Below are 17,365 nucleotides of genomic sequence, written 5' to 3'. Positions count from 1 at the left end.
TTCTCCTGGCATACGCCAAACCCAGATTCGTCAGTTGGACTGCCAGATGGTGAAGCGTGATTCAGCACTCCAGAGAACGCGTTTCTACTGATCCAGAATCCAATGGCAGTGAGCTTTACACCACACCAGCGGACACATTGCACATGGTGATCTTGGGCTTGTGTGCGGCTGCTCAGCCATGGAAACCCATTTCATGAAGCATCCGATGAACAGTTATTGTGTTGACGTTGCTTCCAGAGACAGTTTGGAACTCGGTAATGAGTGTTGCAACCGAGGACAGATGATTTTTATGCGTTACGTTCTTCAGCACCTGGTGGCAACTTTCTGTGAGCTTGTGTGGCCTACCACTTCGCAGCTGAGCTGTTGTTGCTCCTAGACATTTCCATTTCACAATAACAGCACTTACAGTTGACTGGGGCACCTCTAGCAGTGCCGAAATTTGACAAACTGACTTCTTGGAAAGGTGGCATCCTATGACGGTGCCACGTTGAAAGTCACTAAGCTCTTCAGTAAGGCCATTCTACTGCCAATGTTTGTATATGGAGATTGAATGGCTGTGTGCTCGATTTTATACACCTGTCAACAACGAGTGTGGCTGAAATAGCCGAATCCACTAATTTGAAGGGGTGTCCACATACGTTTGTATATATAGTGTATGTCTAACAAATATCAACAAAACTAAATATAGGGGAAACTCAAAACAGAGAAACAATACAGTGGTTATAAATGATCCTGATGCAACAGTATTGACTACTTCCTGTTTACTAATAAATAATGATACAGAAGGTTGTTTACCATACTCTGCAAAGGTATTAGTCATCATGAAGACAGGCACATCCAGCAAAGTTGCTCCTTTACAACCAGAACTCATAGAGGAAATGGTCAGGATGAAACCAACAACTTAAAAGCGAAACAAAACCATGTGTTTAAATATTAATGTACTATTCTGCAAGGTAAACCAGGAAATCATCAACTTTGTGAGTTGAGTTGGATTCCTGACAACTTACAGTGCCGCAATGAAATAATGATACGTAGTATTACTTGCCATCCTATAGGGACAAATTGACAGCAGTTGAGATCAATAAGCTATCTGAGAGTAAGCAACCCACGATGAACGAGTGGGATGGAAGAATTTTCAAATAAATTATAGCGCTGAAGTCAAGATGTCTTTTACCACATCTATACAAAATAATAATTTATTATTTTTTTCAAAGAAATAGCTTTTGCCCTTTACACTTTTGACAGATGCAACAAAAATAATGCTAAATACTTTAATATGTGCTTATGATTTTTAAAAGAACAATAAATAAATAGTTATGTCCAAAAAATAAAAACATTTCTAGAGGCACTTGCAAAATGTTGCTATTTTCCCAAGGGGCTTGGCAGTATGTCCATATGCTCTACAGTACGTCAGATAAGTATTTTCTTGTCTGTGTGCAGGGGCAATTTTCTCAAAGTCATCTGTTTTTTCCCCAAAAAGTTACCATGTCTGTTTAGTAATTGGTTGTCAACGATGAGTGACGTGGTATTATCTTTCACTAACTGCCAATGAAATATTACAAAAAACAATTTCATTTTGACCCCATTCTCAAAATGAGAGTATATATCCAATAGGGCCAACTGTATTTAGCCAATCTCATCATTGCATAAATGAGCTATTACATTATGTTTGGTTATTATACAGCCATATTTCTGATTGAAAGTCAGAAAGAGTAGGCAAATCATACACAGAATGCATATAACATAACATATTGATTGTAACACAAGCGTTTTACTAACAAAACCCCAATTTTTAAGAATAACTGAAGGCCACAATATATTTTGATTACTATTTAAATATACACTCAGTGGCCAGTGTATTAGGTACACCACCCCGTTCATGAAAATGGTTCGCTCCTACAGACAGTGAGTCACGTGGCCGTGGCTTGCTATATAAAGCAGGGCGACAGGCATCCAGGCATTCAGTTACTGTTCGATTGAACGTTCGAATTGGCAAAACGAGTGACCGAAGCGACTTTGAGCGTGGTATGATCGTTGGTGCCAGGCGCACCGGTTCCAGTATCTCAGAAACGGCCGGCCAGTGTCTAGGGTTTACCGAGAATGTTGCGACAAACAAAAAACCTCCAGTTAGCAGCAGTCATATGGGTGAAAACAGCTCGTTGATGAAAGGTCGAAGGAGAATGACAAGAATCGTGCAAATTAACATGCGGGTCACAAACAGGCAAATAACGGCGCAGTACAACTTGTCAGTCCTTGTCACGGATGGGCTATTGCAGCAGACCACCACACTGGATTCCACTCCTATCAGCTAAAAACATGAAGAAGCGTCTCCAGTGGGCACGCGATCACCAACACTGGACAATTGAGGAGCGGAGAAACATAGCCTGGTCTGACGAATCACAGTTCCTGTTGTGTCAGGATTTGGCGTAAACAGCATGAGTCCATGGCCCAATCCTGCTTGGTGTCAACGGTAACAGTTGAGCAAAGTTTCTATGCCCCGAAGAATTCAGGCTGTTCTAGAGGCAAAGGGGTGTCCGGCCCAGTACTAAATGGTTGTACCTAATAAACTGGCCACAGTGTACAGCAGCAGATGAGATACAGAAAGTCTGTAGCTTATAGCTATTATTTGTGTGCAGTATTCTGTTAGGTGACTGGAACCCCAGGAGAGACTGCATCCAAAGTCATGTCATGTTGCCCTGCTCTCTCCACTGCACTATGAAATTCACACACACAAGTTTGTTTTACTATCCTTGTGGGGACCAAATAATTGATTCCCTAAACCTTAACATTAACTCTAAACCTATCCCTTACTCCTAACCCTAATTCTAACCCTAACCTCTAAATCAGCCTTTTTCCTTGTGGGGACCGGTGAAATGTCGCCACTTGTCCAAATTTTCCTTGTTTTACTATCCTTGTGGGGACCAGAAGTCCCAGAAGTCCATAGTAAAACAAACAACAACAAAAAACACACACACACCTTTTCACATAGCCATGTTGACCTTCAAAAGAGATGTACGATACACAGTGAAAAGCATAACAAATATGACAGAACACAAAAAACTGTCATCTTGCATACCAAAACTATTTTCAGTAACCCAGTTCACTGTAATGCTGCAGTGTTGCTAGTATGACTTTTTGGTATTTTGCTCATGGGAATATTAATGGAGTTTCCAAAAAGAAGTGTACCTGAATTTTTTACAGCATTGGTTAATTCACCTCATTTACTTTCCTAGTGTCATTTCAGATTGAACGTGATAATGGCAGTAGAAATGATGTAATAAATAGCACAATATGGCACTGTCTGAAATTTCTAGAAAAGAGGTGACTATCCTGAGATGACAGACTTCAAACAAAAATGCAATGATGCCATTGAGCCACTTCATTCTAACAACACCACAGTTACACAGATGACCTCACCCAAACAGGTTGCATAAGAAATTCCCATAGGAATATAAATATATGAATTCGTATACAAAATATATACAGTAAACCTGTTTATTACCAAAAACCATCCAAATCTAGGGGCCAGTTACCCTTAACATTCCCAATTTTTCTATTCGCAGTTTCTTGAGGAACAAGTCCAATGGTCTCATTTGACTTATCACGTGTGTGATAACATGTATGTTTCGGTAAGCAATGCATAATCCACCCATTGTGACTGCAAGCACAACCTGGCTGAGAATAACAGACAGAAATGCCCCTACATTAGCAGCATGGAGCTATGTGAGCCCAGATCCTTTCCCAAGCAGGTGATGGGCTCTCCAGATTGGGTATTTTTCACTCTTGGCCAGTCTGCATGAGAAGTGGGCAATAATCTCCTGTTGACTTTGACTAAGGGCTGGATTCGATCCATATTGCAGAAGTATCGCGGAAGATCCACATTATAGGCAATGTTCCCGCATTCCGCATTCACGGTAAACGCTGTCGGCTTAATCGGAAATGACCTTTACATTTTAACACAGATCTTCCGTAGTACGGATTGAATCCAGCCCTAACAGCAGACTGTTTTAAAGATATAGCATTGACAAACTCCTCACAAAGATGAGAGTGAAATGGTAATACATCTGTATTCCAGTTGTCTAAGGGCTGATGGAGTCCGATCATGCTGTGAAGCTAGCTGTACCTGAGGAGAAGGAGAAATGACCCTTCTGAGAGGCCATCTACGTGTCTGATAGGAACAAGGTGAGAGACACTCTAAATACACAGACACGGTCTCTCTCTTGTAGACACAGTAACTAGCTGCAGTAAATTCTGGAGGGAACAATTGTCATGGGTATACATTTTTCTTTCATTCCTGCCGCACACATACACACAAACGTATAAACGGGCTGCCTCATTGCAATCCATTGGTAATGCCATGGCAACGGTCAGCGAAGACACTGGAGCGTTGCAAGCGCAGGGAGTGGTAGTGCAGCCAGGGGTGCCTTCCTTCACCCTTGGTTCCTGATTCTTTCAGCTCTTGAGGTCCTTTTGGTCAAAGATGATGTTGTTGGCCAGATAGATGGCGATGATGCCGAAGATGGCGGAGGAGGCCATATAGGCAGTGACGGATTTTGTGAACTGAACGATCATGCCCATGAAGAGAGTGGGAAAGACCTGAGAGAGGAGGAAGGTGCTATCCAGGATGGCAAAGTCCAACCCTACGCCGCGCTTCTCGTAGCCCTCTGGCTCATCCTGCTCGGGGCCCATGGCTTTGTGGGACGACCCATCCTGGTCATGGGGAGGGGGGTAGTAGTCTGAGCCGTCTTGGCTGAAGAAGGCATGCCCGTTGGTGCCCCCCAGTTTGTGGGCCAGCCCCCCCTCCTCGGCCACAGCTGTCAAATGCGTGATCGAGTCCTGCTTGATCACAATCCCGTACTTAAGCAAGTTTTTTGTTTTCTTTTTTGGCATGTAAACCTGAAATGCAAAGAGAGATAAGTAAATTCAATACACAGTCTAGGGTTAGGCAGTGTGTGAAAGGGAGTCTGTTTGTTCAGGGCTGGACTGGGTATGTGTACGGAGGGAGGGAGAAAAATGATATGACTATGACCACGATGTGAGCGTTTGTTTGTATTGGAACATACATGGCTGTTTACTCAGCCCTGATACATGGCTGTTGACTCCTACGGCATCTAAAGGAGTCAACAGAATTGTATCACAGCTAAAATATGATTTCATATGTACACTATGCTCAGGAAGTACAGGGACCACAGAGTACTGTATGTATGTGTGCCTTTCTGTCCTTACCTCCATTTCCTTGTGGTAGTGGCAGGTGAGGGTGTACGGCAGCGTCTGCAGCGTAGCATAGGCAAAGCCGGTCAGAGCCGACATCACGGTGACCAGGACCACACTCTTGGACATACAGATGACCAGGGCAGAGATGGTGAAGCTCACCATGCTGCTCAGGTAGACCCGGCGCGAGCCAAAATGGCGGACCAGTCGGCTCATGAGCAGGGAGAAGACAGTAGAGGTAGCACACTGCAGGAACAGGCCCAGGCTGCCCATACGGATGCCTGCAAGACAGGATTGAAGTTGTGGTAACAAATGAAGATACAAGATTATGTAATATCAATTATGTCCCTAACATTTATGGGTACAATAATTCTACATGATTATAATTCTAGTTAGTTAACTAGCTAATCGTCCGAGATTCATGCATAGACAAACAGACACAACCCAGGAACAAGGTCAAACATACAGTACTATAACACCACAACAGGTTGTGGTTGCAAATGCAAAATACGACCAGTAACCTCACCCGGACACTTACTATTAAAAATGACCCCTGTAGGAGCCGGCTTTATGATTGAAGTTATTAGTTGGGGTGTTCCATTTCACAGTCTCGACAACACATGATACTTCAATCGTGTTTAAAGATGCAGAACACTTCACCACATGTAGAAGTGTTTAGAAACAGATTCTATTCTTATTTACAATAACAGTGACTCCAAAATGACAGAATACATTATTTACCATTAGTTTCTATTGGGCACAAAATAATCTGAAACGCACACAAAAAAAAGCTAACGCATCCAGTCAAAGCTTAATGTAGTCATTGTGTGCTAGGAATATGGAACCTTTACTTTAATACACATAAGTACATTTTTACCAATACTTTTGGTTCCCCAAAATGGAGGGTCTATGTACAAAAAGTGCTGTAATTAAAGCTGACAGTCTGCACTTCGACCTCACGGTCATGCATCATTTCAAATCCAAAGTGCTGGAGTACAGAGCCAAAACAACAAAAATGTGTCAATGTCCTAATCAATGTTCCCTCAAAAAAAAATGTGGCTGTGAGCAAATGTCATGTCCGCGCAAACTTGAACGTTGTGAAAATCCTGCGCAACTTCCAGCGCGCGTTTACTGTGAACACTGAGGCTGTACCCGCTTTAAGTTACCGTTTTAACAGCGGCCATGCAAGCTACTGTGGCTATTGGATCATAATGTAGGCCTACCATCACAGTCTAGTTCAAAGTAAATGGTACAGATCCACTTGGCTATTGGATCATAATGTAGGCCTACCATCACAGTCTAGTTCAAAGTAAATGGTACAGATCCACTTGGCTATTGGATCATAATGTAGGCCTACCATCACAGTCTAGTTCAAAGTAAATGGTACAGATCCACTTGGCTATTGGATCATAATGTAGGCCTACCATCACAGTCTAGTTCAAAGTAAATGGTATAGATCCACTTGGCTATTGGATCATAATGTAGGCCTACCATCACAGTCTAGTTCAAAGTAAATGGTACAGATCCACTTGGCTATTGGATCATAATGTAGGCCTACCATCACAGTCTAGTTCAAAGTAAATGGTATAGATCCACTTGGCTATTGGATCATAATGTAGGCCTACCATCACAGTCTAGTTCAAAGTAAATGGTATAGATCCACTTGGCTATTGGATCATAATGTAGGCCTACCATCACAGTCTAGTTCAAAGTAAATGGTATAGATCCACTTGGCTATTGGATCATAATGTAGGCCTACCATCACAGTCTAGTTCAAAGTAAATGGCACAGATCCATTCATGGCAGTGGTCTATTTGCATATAAGCCTACTTCACCTCTGATTGGTTATGCTGCACCGGTCTGTGTAGAGTATGGGCTGAGTTGTGTGTTAATGCAGTAGAATCCTACTCCGATGCGTGCTGCCTACAACAAAATCTCTTGCGTAGCTAGTTTTGCATACTAAGTCTTGCATAGCTCATTTTGTTTCGGTATGTTGCATTGAAAGTTCTAATATTGTGTTGATTCGATCACAAATGCCACAGTAAAGGGAAACGTTGATAGGGTTAACTAACAGGGAAAACTCTAGAAAGTTGAGTGAAGTTCAATCTCGTGCTTCTCTCCATGTGCTGCTACTGTATTTCTTCTGCACGGCCGTTTCGGGGCTACTGCGCACACACACATCTTAGAGGGAACATTGGTCCCAATAGTTTTGGAGCTTACTTCGTATTATAAATTGGGTTGTTCAAGCGCTGAATGCTGATTGGCTGACAGCCGTGGTATATCAGACTGTATACCACGGGTATGACAAAACATTTATTTTTACTGCTCTAATTATGTTGGTAACCAGTTTATAATAGCAATAAGCCATTTTAGGGGTTTGTGGTATATGGCCAATAAACCATGACTAAGGGCTGTATCCAGGCACTCCGCGTTGCATCGTGCTGAAGAACAGCCCATAGCCATGGTATATTGGCCATATACCACACCCACTCGTGCCTTATTGCTTAAGTATATTGTACCACTCAGGTCTGTGAGGATTTTAAAGACCAGAAAACAATTGGTTTGTCAGCAAACAGTTGAGTCAGAAAAAAGTTTGACGGAACTTTATCAGAAACCATCACAGACCAAATGAACCTTAAATAAATCCTGAGTGAGAGCTCTGCGGGCGAGACAGGAGGAGGCCCGTGTTTGTGAGGCGGTGTCTCTTGCTCTGGTCTCACCAGACCTGGGTTCAAATACTATATTATATTCTTTCAAATAGTTCATCTGTGCTTGATTGAGTATGCCTGGCTTAATGGACCAATAGAATAGTCCCCAAACTGCAAACCCCACCCATATTGCACTTCAGGTAAGCTAGAGCAAACACTCCAAGTATTTGAAAGAAGAGGTGCAGACTCCTCAGCACAAATACTGTATGTCTGAAACTCAGTTTGTTCTACCTTCCCTAGTCTACATGGCATCACAGGGAGGGTGGCCTACAACTAGTATGGAAAGGCGGAAAGCCTGAGCCAACTTTATTTGTAGTATTTAAAGCGGTTTGATATTACTGTTAGCTGTAAGGGGCCGATTTAGACTTAGGAAATGTACACCTTCATACGCACACCTTTCCTACACACTTCTCAGTAGTTGGTATTCAGACACCTAATGCAGTCGCGTAATGCGCTCTACAGATGTGGCTACCTTTCACATACTGAATACATTTAATTCAACCGCTGAACACCCTCCGACTTGCTGGCCAACAGATTTTCTCGTGGCGTTTTCATTCGATATGGTTTTCAGTACATTTATCTTATTTAGCCATCCCCTTAAATACAGTGTACCTTTAATTAGAATTTTATTGACAGACTGACTAAAATCCATTGAGAGAATGTACGTGGTCTTCCTCAAAGGGAACTTTTGAACCTTGTAAAGAGTGCCTAAGCTACTTTTTAATGTTGTACCAAAGATGAATGCTATAGTGTGTGGTCATCCACACCCCCTCCCAAAATGGCTGCTGTGCCATTTCTTCCCCTTGCATTACTTGACATAGATCCAGAAAAACTAGATGTGTAAATCTAGTAAGTCCAGAACTGGCATAGTCCTTGAAACTGGCATAGTCCAATGAAAGACAGCCATCTAAATATATGTATATTCGTCTCTGTTTCAGCAGCAACTGATAGATTGAAAAATACTTTGATCTTGTAGATTATTTAGGCAAATGTTAGGGTTATGCTTTGATTCATCCTGAAAGTTGCCATATTCAAGTGCAATCCATGACATATTGGAAGGTGGAAAAAAAGAGTACAATAGGGGTTGAACAATAGTCCTATAAATCTACCCTAATTCTCACTAATCATGGAACTGTATGACAACGGTCCAGTCGTCATGAACGTGTACCGGGCTCCAGGTTTAAGCTGCTACGTGTGGTCTGAGATCCATAATGATTCAAATAGGCTACATGTCCCAAATGTTCACAACATTAGCCTAATATGATCCACTAATGCTAGCGACCCTCAGGAACAGGAAATAAAGCCAAACGGAGTGGAATGGAATGATGCAAAATGTAGGATACAAATTGAGCTAGGTTTCCATCCAATTGGCAACAGATTTTTATGTGGATATAAAACTATCTGCATAAAGAAAATATGCACATTTTCCTACCAGTGGTGTGTTTCCACCAAACGAACTTGTTGCGGATAAAAATCAGTGCGTGATGAGGTAGTGCACACAAAATGTACATTTTCACGCAAGTTTTCATGTTCCGAATAAAAATTGAAAGTTCAAAGCATTTTAAACTTGTTACATAAAAATGTTTCTTTAAATAACAAATGTGCCTACTCTGGTCTTGGCACTTGCTCTCTAGCCAACAGCTCACAGATACAGTGCAGGTAGTCTGTGTGGGTACGCTAGTCTACATGATGAGATTATTATGGATATTATTATGGATATTTTTATTTGTCAAACGGCAGTCAATCATTGATCATCATGTCACCAGAATAAGACCATAGATATTTATTGGAAAGCAGCATCAAGCTCATCACCGTGCCCTTTCACCACTCTGTGAAATTGATCATCATTTATTTAATCTGTAGCCTAATAATGTTGAATGAACAAATTGGCATCTATAACATTTTACCGAGACTTCCTGTTTCCATCACAGCTGTCTGTATTTTTTTTTTACGGTATGACTTTACTCGCATAAAAGCTGTGGATGAAATGTGGTTACTGACGGTGGCTCCCGATAGTGGTTAATATTTAACATGATACAAATTGTAAGATAAAACTGAGAAAAGCCTAGGCATATAATTAAACATTCTAAAGCACATAAATCAACTCGGCAGGTTCGGCACTGCTTGGGTCTCCAAATTTCATCCCGGCAAATTACGAGGGCATACAATTAAAATTCTGAACAACGGCACATCTATTTATAGCTTACTTCACTGTGGAATAGAGGCCGTAATACATGACCTGTTGATTTGATTTTCAGTTTGCTTCCATATGACTGGTTTCACATTCGTTCTCAGGGATCATAAGGAAAAATAATCTAAAACAATTGCTAAGTATATTTACAATCCCTTTCTCCAAACAGATTACTAATTTACCTAGCTCTTATCAATAGCTGACACTGGTGGAGGCTCTTCAGAGGAGGAAGGGGAGGACCATCCTTCTCATTGAATTTCATACAAATAAAATGTTTACAACATTTAAAAAATATACTTTTTTGATACAACTATACTAAATATATTCACGTTACCAAATAATTTATTAAAACACACTGCTTTGCAATGAAGGTCTACAAAGTAGCCTCAACAGCCCACTGTAAGGTAGCACCATGGTGTAGCCGGAGGACAGCTAGCTTCAGTACTCCTCTTGGTACATTGACTTCAATACAAAACCTAGGAGGCTCTTGGTCCTCACCCCCTTCCATAGACTTACACAGTAATTATGACAACTTCCGGAGGACGTCCTCCAACCTATCAGAACTCTTGGAGCATGAACTGTCATGTTGTCAGAGAATTAATATATTACTGAAAGCATTAGCTACAGCTAAAATGTGGTGAGTAGTTGACTCAAAGAGAGAGAAAGACACAAGTTGAACAGGTTATGACTATCCAACACAACACTGGAACTCTTCCAAGTCAAGGGAACTTTTGGTTTTATAAATTTATTTTAACCAGGGCCTGCTGGTGAACTGCTAAATTGCTTACTGACTATACACTAATGTTACTGCATGATTGTATTAGCTACATTGACTAGGACATTACTATAGCTAATATGGGGACAACGATGTAGGCTGTGTGCAGCGGTTTTGATATGGTTTGGCTTAGAAAGTTTTTTCCGCCTGGTCACATACAGCTGATGTGTTGTACATTGAAGTCCACAAACGAAGGGAAAAGGTGAGAGGAGGAGAGGGCATAGATGTGAGAAGGAATACAATGTGGCTGCTATGAAAGCGAACTGTGTTTACGCGTGATCAGGGTGGTATTCATTCCGCCGATTCTGTGGAAAAACGTTTCTTGAACGGAAGCAAATGAAACGGGGATAAAATACCTGACTTTGTCCAATAGAAACTCTTGTTTGCAACTGTTGAACTAATGATTACACCCTATATCAGCTAGATGCAGGCAAGAGTGTGCAAGGCGGTATTGAATGTGTCACTTCTCTCGATCTGTGTGCATCTATGTTGTAAACTTTAATTTAAAGGCTAGGTTGTAGCAACCTCATGATGGGTAAAGGGAAAATTTGAGTATCATGTAGTAGCCTAAACCTATTGATGTTACATTAAACTGGGTGAATGGAATATGAATGACAATAATAGAAATAAGGCCATGCTCATGAAAAAAAGAAATTGTCCTGCCTCATCATAAATGGCACTGACCGCCACTGGCTGATACTGGCGTTTGCCCATGCTTAAATGAATAGTCAGAATATGCGTAGAGACATCTCTGCATGGTCTGGGAGAAGGAGGTTTGGGAGAAGTTGCCTGCTTCTTTACAAACTAGGATCGCTTCCATAAAGATGAATGTTTTGCCACGTATTAGTTTCCTGAGCATGATGATCCCACTCCCTCCACCAGTAGGCTATTGGGGAATGATTGATAAACATATACATACATACCTTTGGAATGGCAAACATCCGAAGATTAGGTTTGAGGTGTTACAACGACAGAAGTGTAATGGTGGACATGCATTACCAAATGTTTGTATTTACCACCAATCTTGATCAGTCTACATCAGTCTCTTGGAGAACTATTGAGGAAGAACTTGTTTCACCTACTAGATTGCAGGAGGTGTTATTGTCTGGTATATCTAATAGGAAATGCATGCTGTATTTTGGTCCTATCATTTCTAACACAATAGAGAATTTTAGGAAGGTTGAGAAGTGTGTAGGTGTTAACTGGAAATGACATCTCCATACCCCTCTATGGCATAACAAGGCTATCACTTCCTGTAATAAACCGTTAGAGTCTAGAGCCTGGTCTGCAAAAGGGGTCAACAATCTAGGGGATATATTTGGATTTATTTGATTTATTTAACCTTTATTTAACTAGGCAACTCAAAGGGTCTTCTTAGTTTTCAGGAACTTCGTCTTCGTTTTGATTTGCAAGGGTCGTCATTCTTTCTATATTCTTAAGACTACAGTCAGAGCTTTGTGCCTGTGGTGTTCCATGGGGTACAAGTGTGGGAAGGCACCCGGTGATAGAGTGTTCCAGTCCAGAGGTTTTGTGTCTGCTATTTCTTCTCATCTTACAACGATTAAAGCAGAAAGATCTCTCAATGGTTAAAGCATGGGTAGATGATTTGGCTGTCGATGATGAGGCTATTGATTGGGAGAATGTCTGGGAGAATATATTTCACTCATCAAAGAACCCGAACCATCAATTCATTCATTTTAAACTTTGTCATAGATCGTACTGGACACCACTTGTAAGATTTTATGCAAAACAGACCCATCCTGTGACCTATGTAACCTCAATACACTTGGCACATACAAACATATGATATGGAATTGTCCTGAGGTTTATGAGTTTGAGGAAAGTGTTGTATATTCTCTCTGACATGATTGATAAAACTGTACCCTTTGAACCAATTACGCTGTTGCTTAACGATGACACAGGTATGCAGCTGAATGAGAAACAGCTAAAAGTTTGGCTGGCTGGGTTGACTGCTGCCAAAAAACGTGTTGTTCAGCGCTAGTTGTCACCACATGACCTTAATATAAGGAAATGGCTAGAATACTTTCAGGACGTAATTATGTTGGAGTTATCTACTGCTTGTATGAATAAAGCCAGTCCTAGCACTCTGGAAACATGCAAAGTAGTCGCCTCAGAAATCTCTAAACTGTTGGATGTGATGTAAAATGCTTATTTGATGGTGTTGTATTAGCAAATTGACTTTGCTGTGTATATTCTAGTGTAGTGCGTGTTGTTTATTTTAATTTGATTAAAAAAAGGGGTATGTTTGGAATGGGTGGGAGGGTATGTAAGTAAAACAATATATTTATATAAAGAAATTGGGGGAAAAGTGTCATTTTAGTTTTATGGTTGGATTGCCCTTGTGACCCAATAAAAAAACAATTGTTCACAGAAAATAATATGCGTAGAGAGAAAAGTGCATAAAAAGGGAATTAAGTTTCATTTATGCACACATAACTCAGGTTTGAATTCCACCCTAAGTGCATAGGACACAAGTTCAGCAACATGGCAGCTAATATTACATGGGAAAAGGATGTGGATCGACTAGCTGTTTGAAAGCAAAGGATCAAGGCCACATTACAAACACTGCATGAGATAGTGGACTAGCTTTATCCAGCATTGGAAGTTCAGGGTATACAATCAAATTTGCACTGAGGATAAACCACATTGCGGTGAAAAAGGTAATCTCAATTATGGGGTGTTGTAGTAAATACTGTGTTGTGGCTGCTTTGCGTGATGTATTGTTGTCTCTACCTTCTTGCCCTTTGTGCTGTTGTCTGTGCCCAATCATGTTTGTAGCCTGTTTTGTGCTGCTACCGTGTTGTGCTGCTGCCATGTTGTGTTGCTACCATATTGTTGCCATGTTGTGTTGCTACCATGCTGTGTTGTCATGTGTTGCTGCCATGCTATGTTGTCGTCTTAGGTCTCTCTTTATGTAGTGTTGTGGTGTCTCTCTTGTCGTGATGTGTGTTTTGTCCTATCTTTGTATTTAATTTATTTATATTTTTAATCCCAGCCCCCGCCCCCGCAGGAGGCCTTTTGCCTTTTGGTAGGCCGTCATTGTAAATAAGAATTTGTTCTTAACTGACTTGCCTAGTTAAATAAAGTTTAAATACAATAAATACAATTAAAATAACTTAAATAAATATGTCAGGCTTCAGACTTTTGTGCTTGGCATCTGCCCTGTACCTGAATGAACATGCTCTTTGTACACTGATTGTTTGACATTAATGCACTGTGAGTGTGACATTCCTCCTTGTCCTGCAGGCATGGGAGGGAGGGAGGGATGGGGGTGGGTGGGAGGGAGGGAGGGTTGGGGGTGGGGGAGAAGCAGGAAGCCTTGCAGAGCTCCACTACACACAGAGAACAGACCTGGGAAACTTCTCAGTGTGGGAGAAGGTTTCTTTCTTTTTGTCCCTCTCACCATTAGTTTCTCTCACTTTGTCTCTCTCATCTCTGTTTTTCTGCTGCGAGTCTGGGGTATTATGTCAGTCAGATTCAACGCAGTTTGAAGTTTGAAGGTCTTCTTTTACACTGATCATCATCTCCTCATCCAATAAAACTATGCAATATTCTAGGGGATTAGGAACCAGACTCTTAATGCACACTTTATTACCAGGGAGAAAGGTACAGTGACTGGAAACTCTAGGTAATATTATGGCAACACCAAAGCTTGCTCCTCTGCCCGACTACCTCCCACCTGTGCCATTGGAATGTGCACGCATCCGGCCCAGCTGTGGCGGAGGGAGCTGTCCAAGCCGGCAAAGCAGCTGAGTGGCCAGGTGGTGGTGGTGAAGGTGCGGACTGAGGACAGGAGTGGCAGGGTGAACTGGACTGGGGCTGTCTGCACTTTGAGGCCTCACTAGTAGGTTGGGGGAGGATTCTAACTTTCTCTATACAAAATCACTCTATTGGACGTGGCCGTTTGAGAACTTTGGGTTCTCTGATTGTGAATACATCAAAGATCAAGGATATAATGAAGCAGAGCTTGCCCAGCCAAAGTATGTATGTGATAATATCAAATAGTGTCTCCATGAGAGATGAAGAGGCATTCCGCCAAAGTAAGTGATAGATCACACAGTATATCCATAGAGAAAAAAGCCAACTCACCGTCGTCGTAGCGCTGCCTGGAGGCAGTCCCGGGAGCGGCACTGGGCACGCCCTCGTACAGCCCCTCCCCCACAAAGTCTGTGTAGAAGAGCATAAAGGACATGACGGCCATCCAGCTGCAGAGCTGGGCCACGCACAGCTGCCTCATTACCCAGGGCACGTGGCAGTAGCTGTGGTAGATGGCTGGCGTCATGGACCAGAACGTCCTCAGCAGGCACAGCAGCGGGCCCGACTTGAGCAGCCGCAGCTTGCATTTGAGCAGGTAGCAGCAGGAGCGTGGCATGCCGCAGCGGCCGGCCTCCAGGAGAGGAGCTGGCTCCAGGGCCGCGACACCAGCACACGGCGGCTCCTCCGACACCTTCATGGTGATCAGCACGCTGGTCACAAAGATGAGGATGAGCATGAAGAAGAGGCACTCTGCCTGGCCGCCCAGGTAGACGGACAGCAGGCCCCGGCTCCAGTCCAGCGCAGGCAGCAGGTAGCCCACGCAGCCTCCGAGGCTGACCATAAAGGAGAACATGGCGAAGGCCTGGTTGCAGTCCTCCTCGTCGCGGTACAGATCCGAGAGGAGCGCCTCTAGCGGCGTGAAGCACACCTGGCCACAGAAGTCGAGCAGGCCCACCCCGAGGATGAGGAAGGCCACTTCTAGGGTGCGTCCGCCCCAGGTGAAGTAGGCAGCCAGCAGGTCGGCATGGGGGATGATAAGGAGGGCTAGGAGGACACCCAGGGACAGCAGCCAGATGAAGGGCCGACGGCGGCCATAGCTGCTGTTGCAGTGGTCACTGGCTGAGCCAATCACAGGGATGAAGATGAGACCTAACACTGGGCCAATACCTGGGGGAGGAGAGAGAGAGAGAGAGAGAGAGAGAGAGAGAGAGAGATAGGAGGGCATCAGTGATGTTGATTCATTGGTTGTCAGTTACAAAGTCAAAGGGTTTCTAGGTTGGTGTGTAAAACCAGTTAGTTTAGTTATCAGTATCAAAGCAATAGTCATAAACACATAAAATAGTTAAGTCGGTAAACGCTGATTGAAATTCCCTTCAAGAACAATTGTGTGAGTTATAAGCCAACATAATAGTTATTGGATTTGTGTTTTTCCACAATATTTCCCTGTGAACTCTAATCCACAAATGTCCTGGCTGCATCTAATGCTGTCTGGTAACTTCCAGCTTACTATCTTCCCCATGCTGATAGGGCTTGGAGGCAGGATCTCCAGGGGTCTGTGGCCCACTGGCCCCATCACTGCTCCATCCATCTCTCTGAGTGCTAGTGAAGGCTGCCTACAGATGGTTCTGTGCCCCAAGCTAACCCACCATAAGCCTCCCTCTCCTCCCCACTGATGGCTTGGGCTAATTAAAACACCCCATGACAAAGGATGCTTGTGGAGCAACACAACTTACATTCAACTTACATTCCCCACAATGGCCAGATGTATGTCTCTGGTTTCACAATGGGAGCATGCATGGGATGCTTGTTTTGAAAACATGGTTTAAAATTCCATAGAGAAGAAAAATATAACATTAATTGGATCCACATGAGGGACGCCATGAGTGTCATTCTGGAGTACTGTATGAATAGGTACATTCCATTTTTCCATTCCCAGACAATGACCTTTTATGTAAGGGATAATCAACGATCTATGGAAAATAATGAACGACGTGGAAGGTGTGTTCCATGACGTGCTAGCCGAGTGGAACTAACCTTCCACGGAGTTGCATTATTTTCCAGAGTTGATTATCCCTTTTCTTCCATGGCTATAATTGAACACATTTGATGCTAGAAATGTGTTCATTTGCAAGAAGGAATGTGCTCAACCTCCATTGAAGTAGCTAGCAAGTTTACTAGATAGCTACATTTGAAGTCAGAAGCTTACATACACCTTAGCCAAATACATTTAAACTCAGTTTTCACAATTCCTGACATTTAATCAAAGTCAAAATTCCTTGTCTAAGGTCAGTTAGGATCACCACTTTATTTTAATAATGTGAAATGTCAGAATAATAGTAGAGAGAATTATTTATTTCAGCTTGTATTTCTTTCATCACATTCCCAGTGGGTCAGAAGTTTACATACACTCAATTAGTATTTGGTAGCATTGCCTTTAAATTGTTTAACTTGGGTCAAACGTTTCGGGTAGCCTTCCACAAGCTTCCCACAGTAAGTTGGGTGAATTTTGGCCCATTCCTCCTGACAGAGCTGGTGTAACTGAGTCAGGTTTGTAGGCCTCCTTGCTCGCACACACTTTTTCAGTTATGCCCACACATTTTCTATAGGATTGAGGTCAGGGCTTTGTGATGGCCACTCCAATACCTTGACTTTGTTGTCCTTAAGCCATTTTGCCACAACTTTGGAAGTATGCTTGGGGTCATT

At 42.5% G+C, this 17,365-nt stretch overlaps 1 protein-coding gene across 2 annotated transcripts in view; it reads right to left on the bottom strand.

Moving 5' to 3' along the window:
• Positions 1-2,974: 2,974 nt before the first annotated feature.
• The window catches only part of LOC115152234 (solute carrier family 45 member 3), a 54,347-nt gene continuing 39,956 nt past the window's right edge, over positions 2,975-17,365 (bottom strand). The window contains exons 2-4 of one of the 2 annotated variants that reach the window (XM_029696880.1): positions 14,996-15,829; positions 5,227-5,492; positions 2,975-4,896 (exon numbers count right to left, since the gene is read on the bottom strand). In XM_029696880.1, the coding sequence (XP_029552740.1) occupies positions 4,453-4,896; positions 5,227-5,492; positions 14,996-15,829 (1,544 nt within the window). In that variant the 3' untranslated portion in view covers positions 2,975-4,452. The remainder of the gene's footprint in view (positions 4,897-5,226; positions 5,493-14,995; positions 15,830-17,365) is intronic. The other variant, XM_029696878.1, reaches the window with a different exon arrangement.

This window comes from Salmo trutta, chromosome 17 (genome assembly GCF_901001165.1).
Source record: "Salmo trutta chromosome 17, fSalTru1.1, whole genome shotgun sequence".
NCBI classification, from domain to species: domain Eukaryota; kingdom Metazoa; phylum Chordata; class Actinopteri; order Salmoniformes; family Salmonidae; genus Salmo; species Salmo trutta.
The sequence above is the reverse complement of the archived record's forward strand: the minus strand, read 5'-3'. Positions and strand labels throughout refer to the sequence as shown.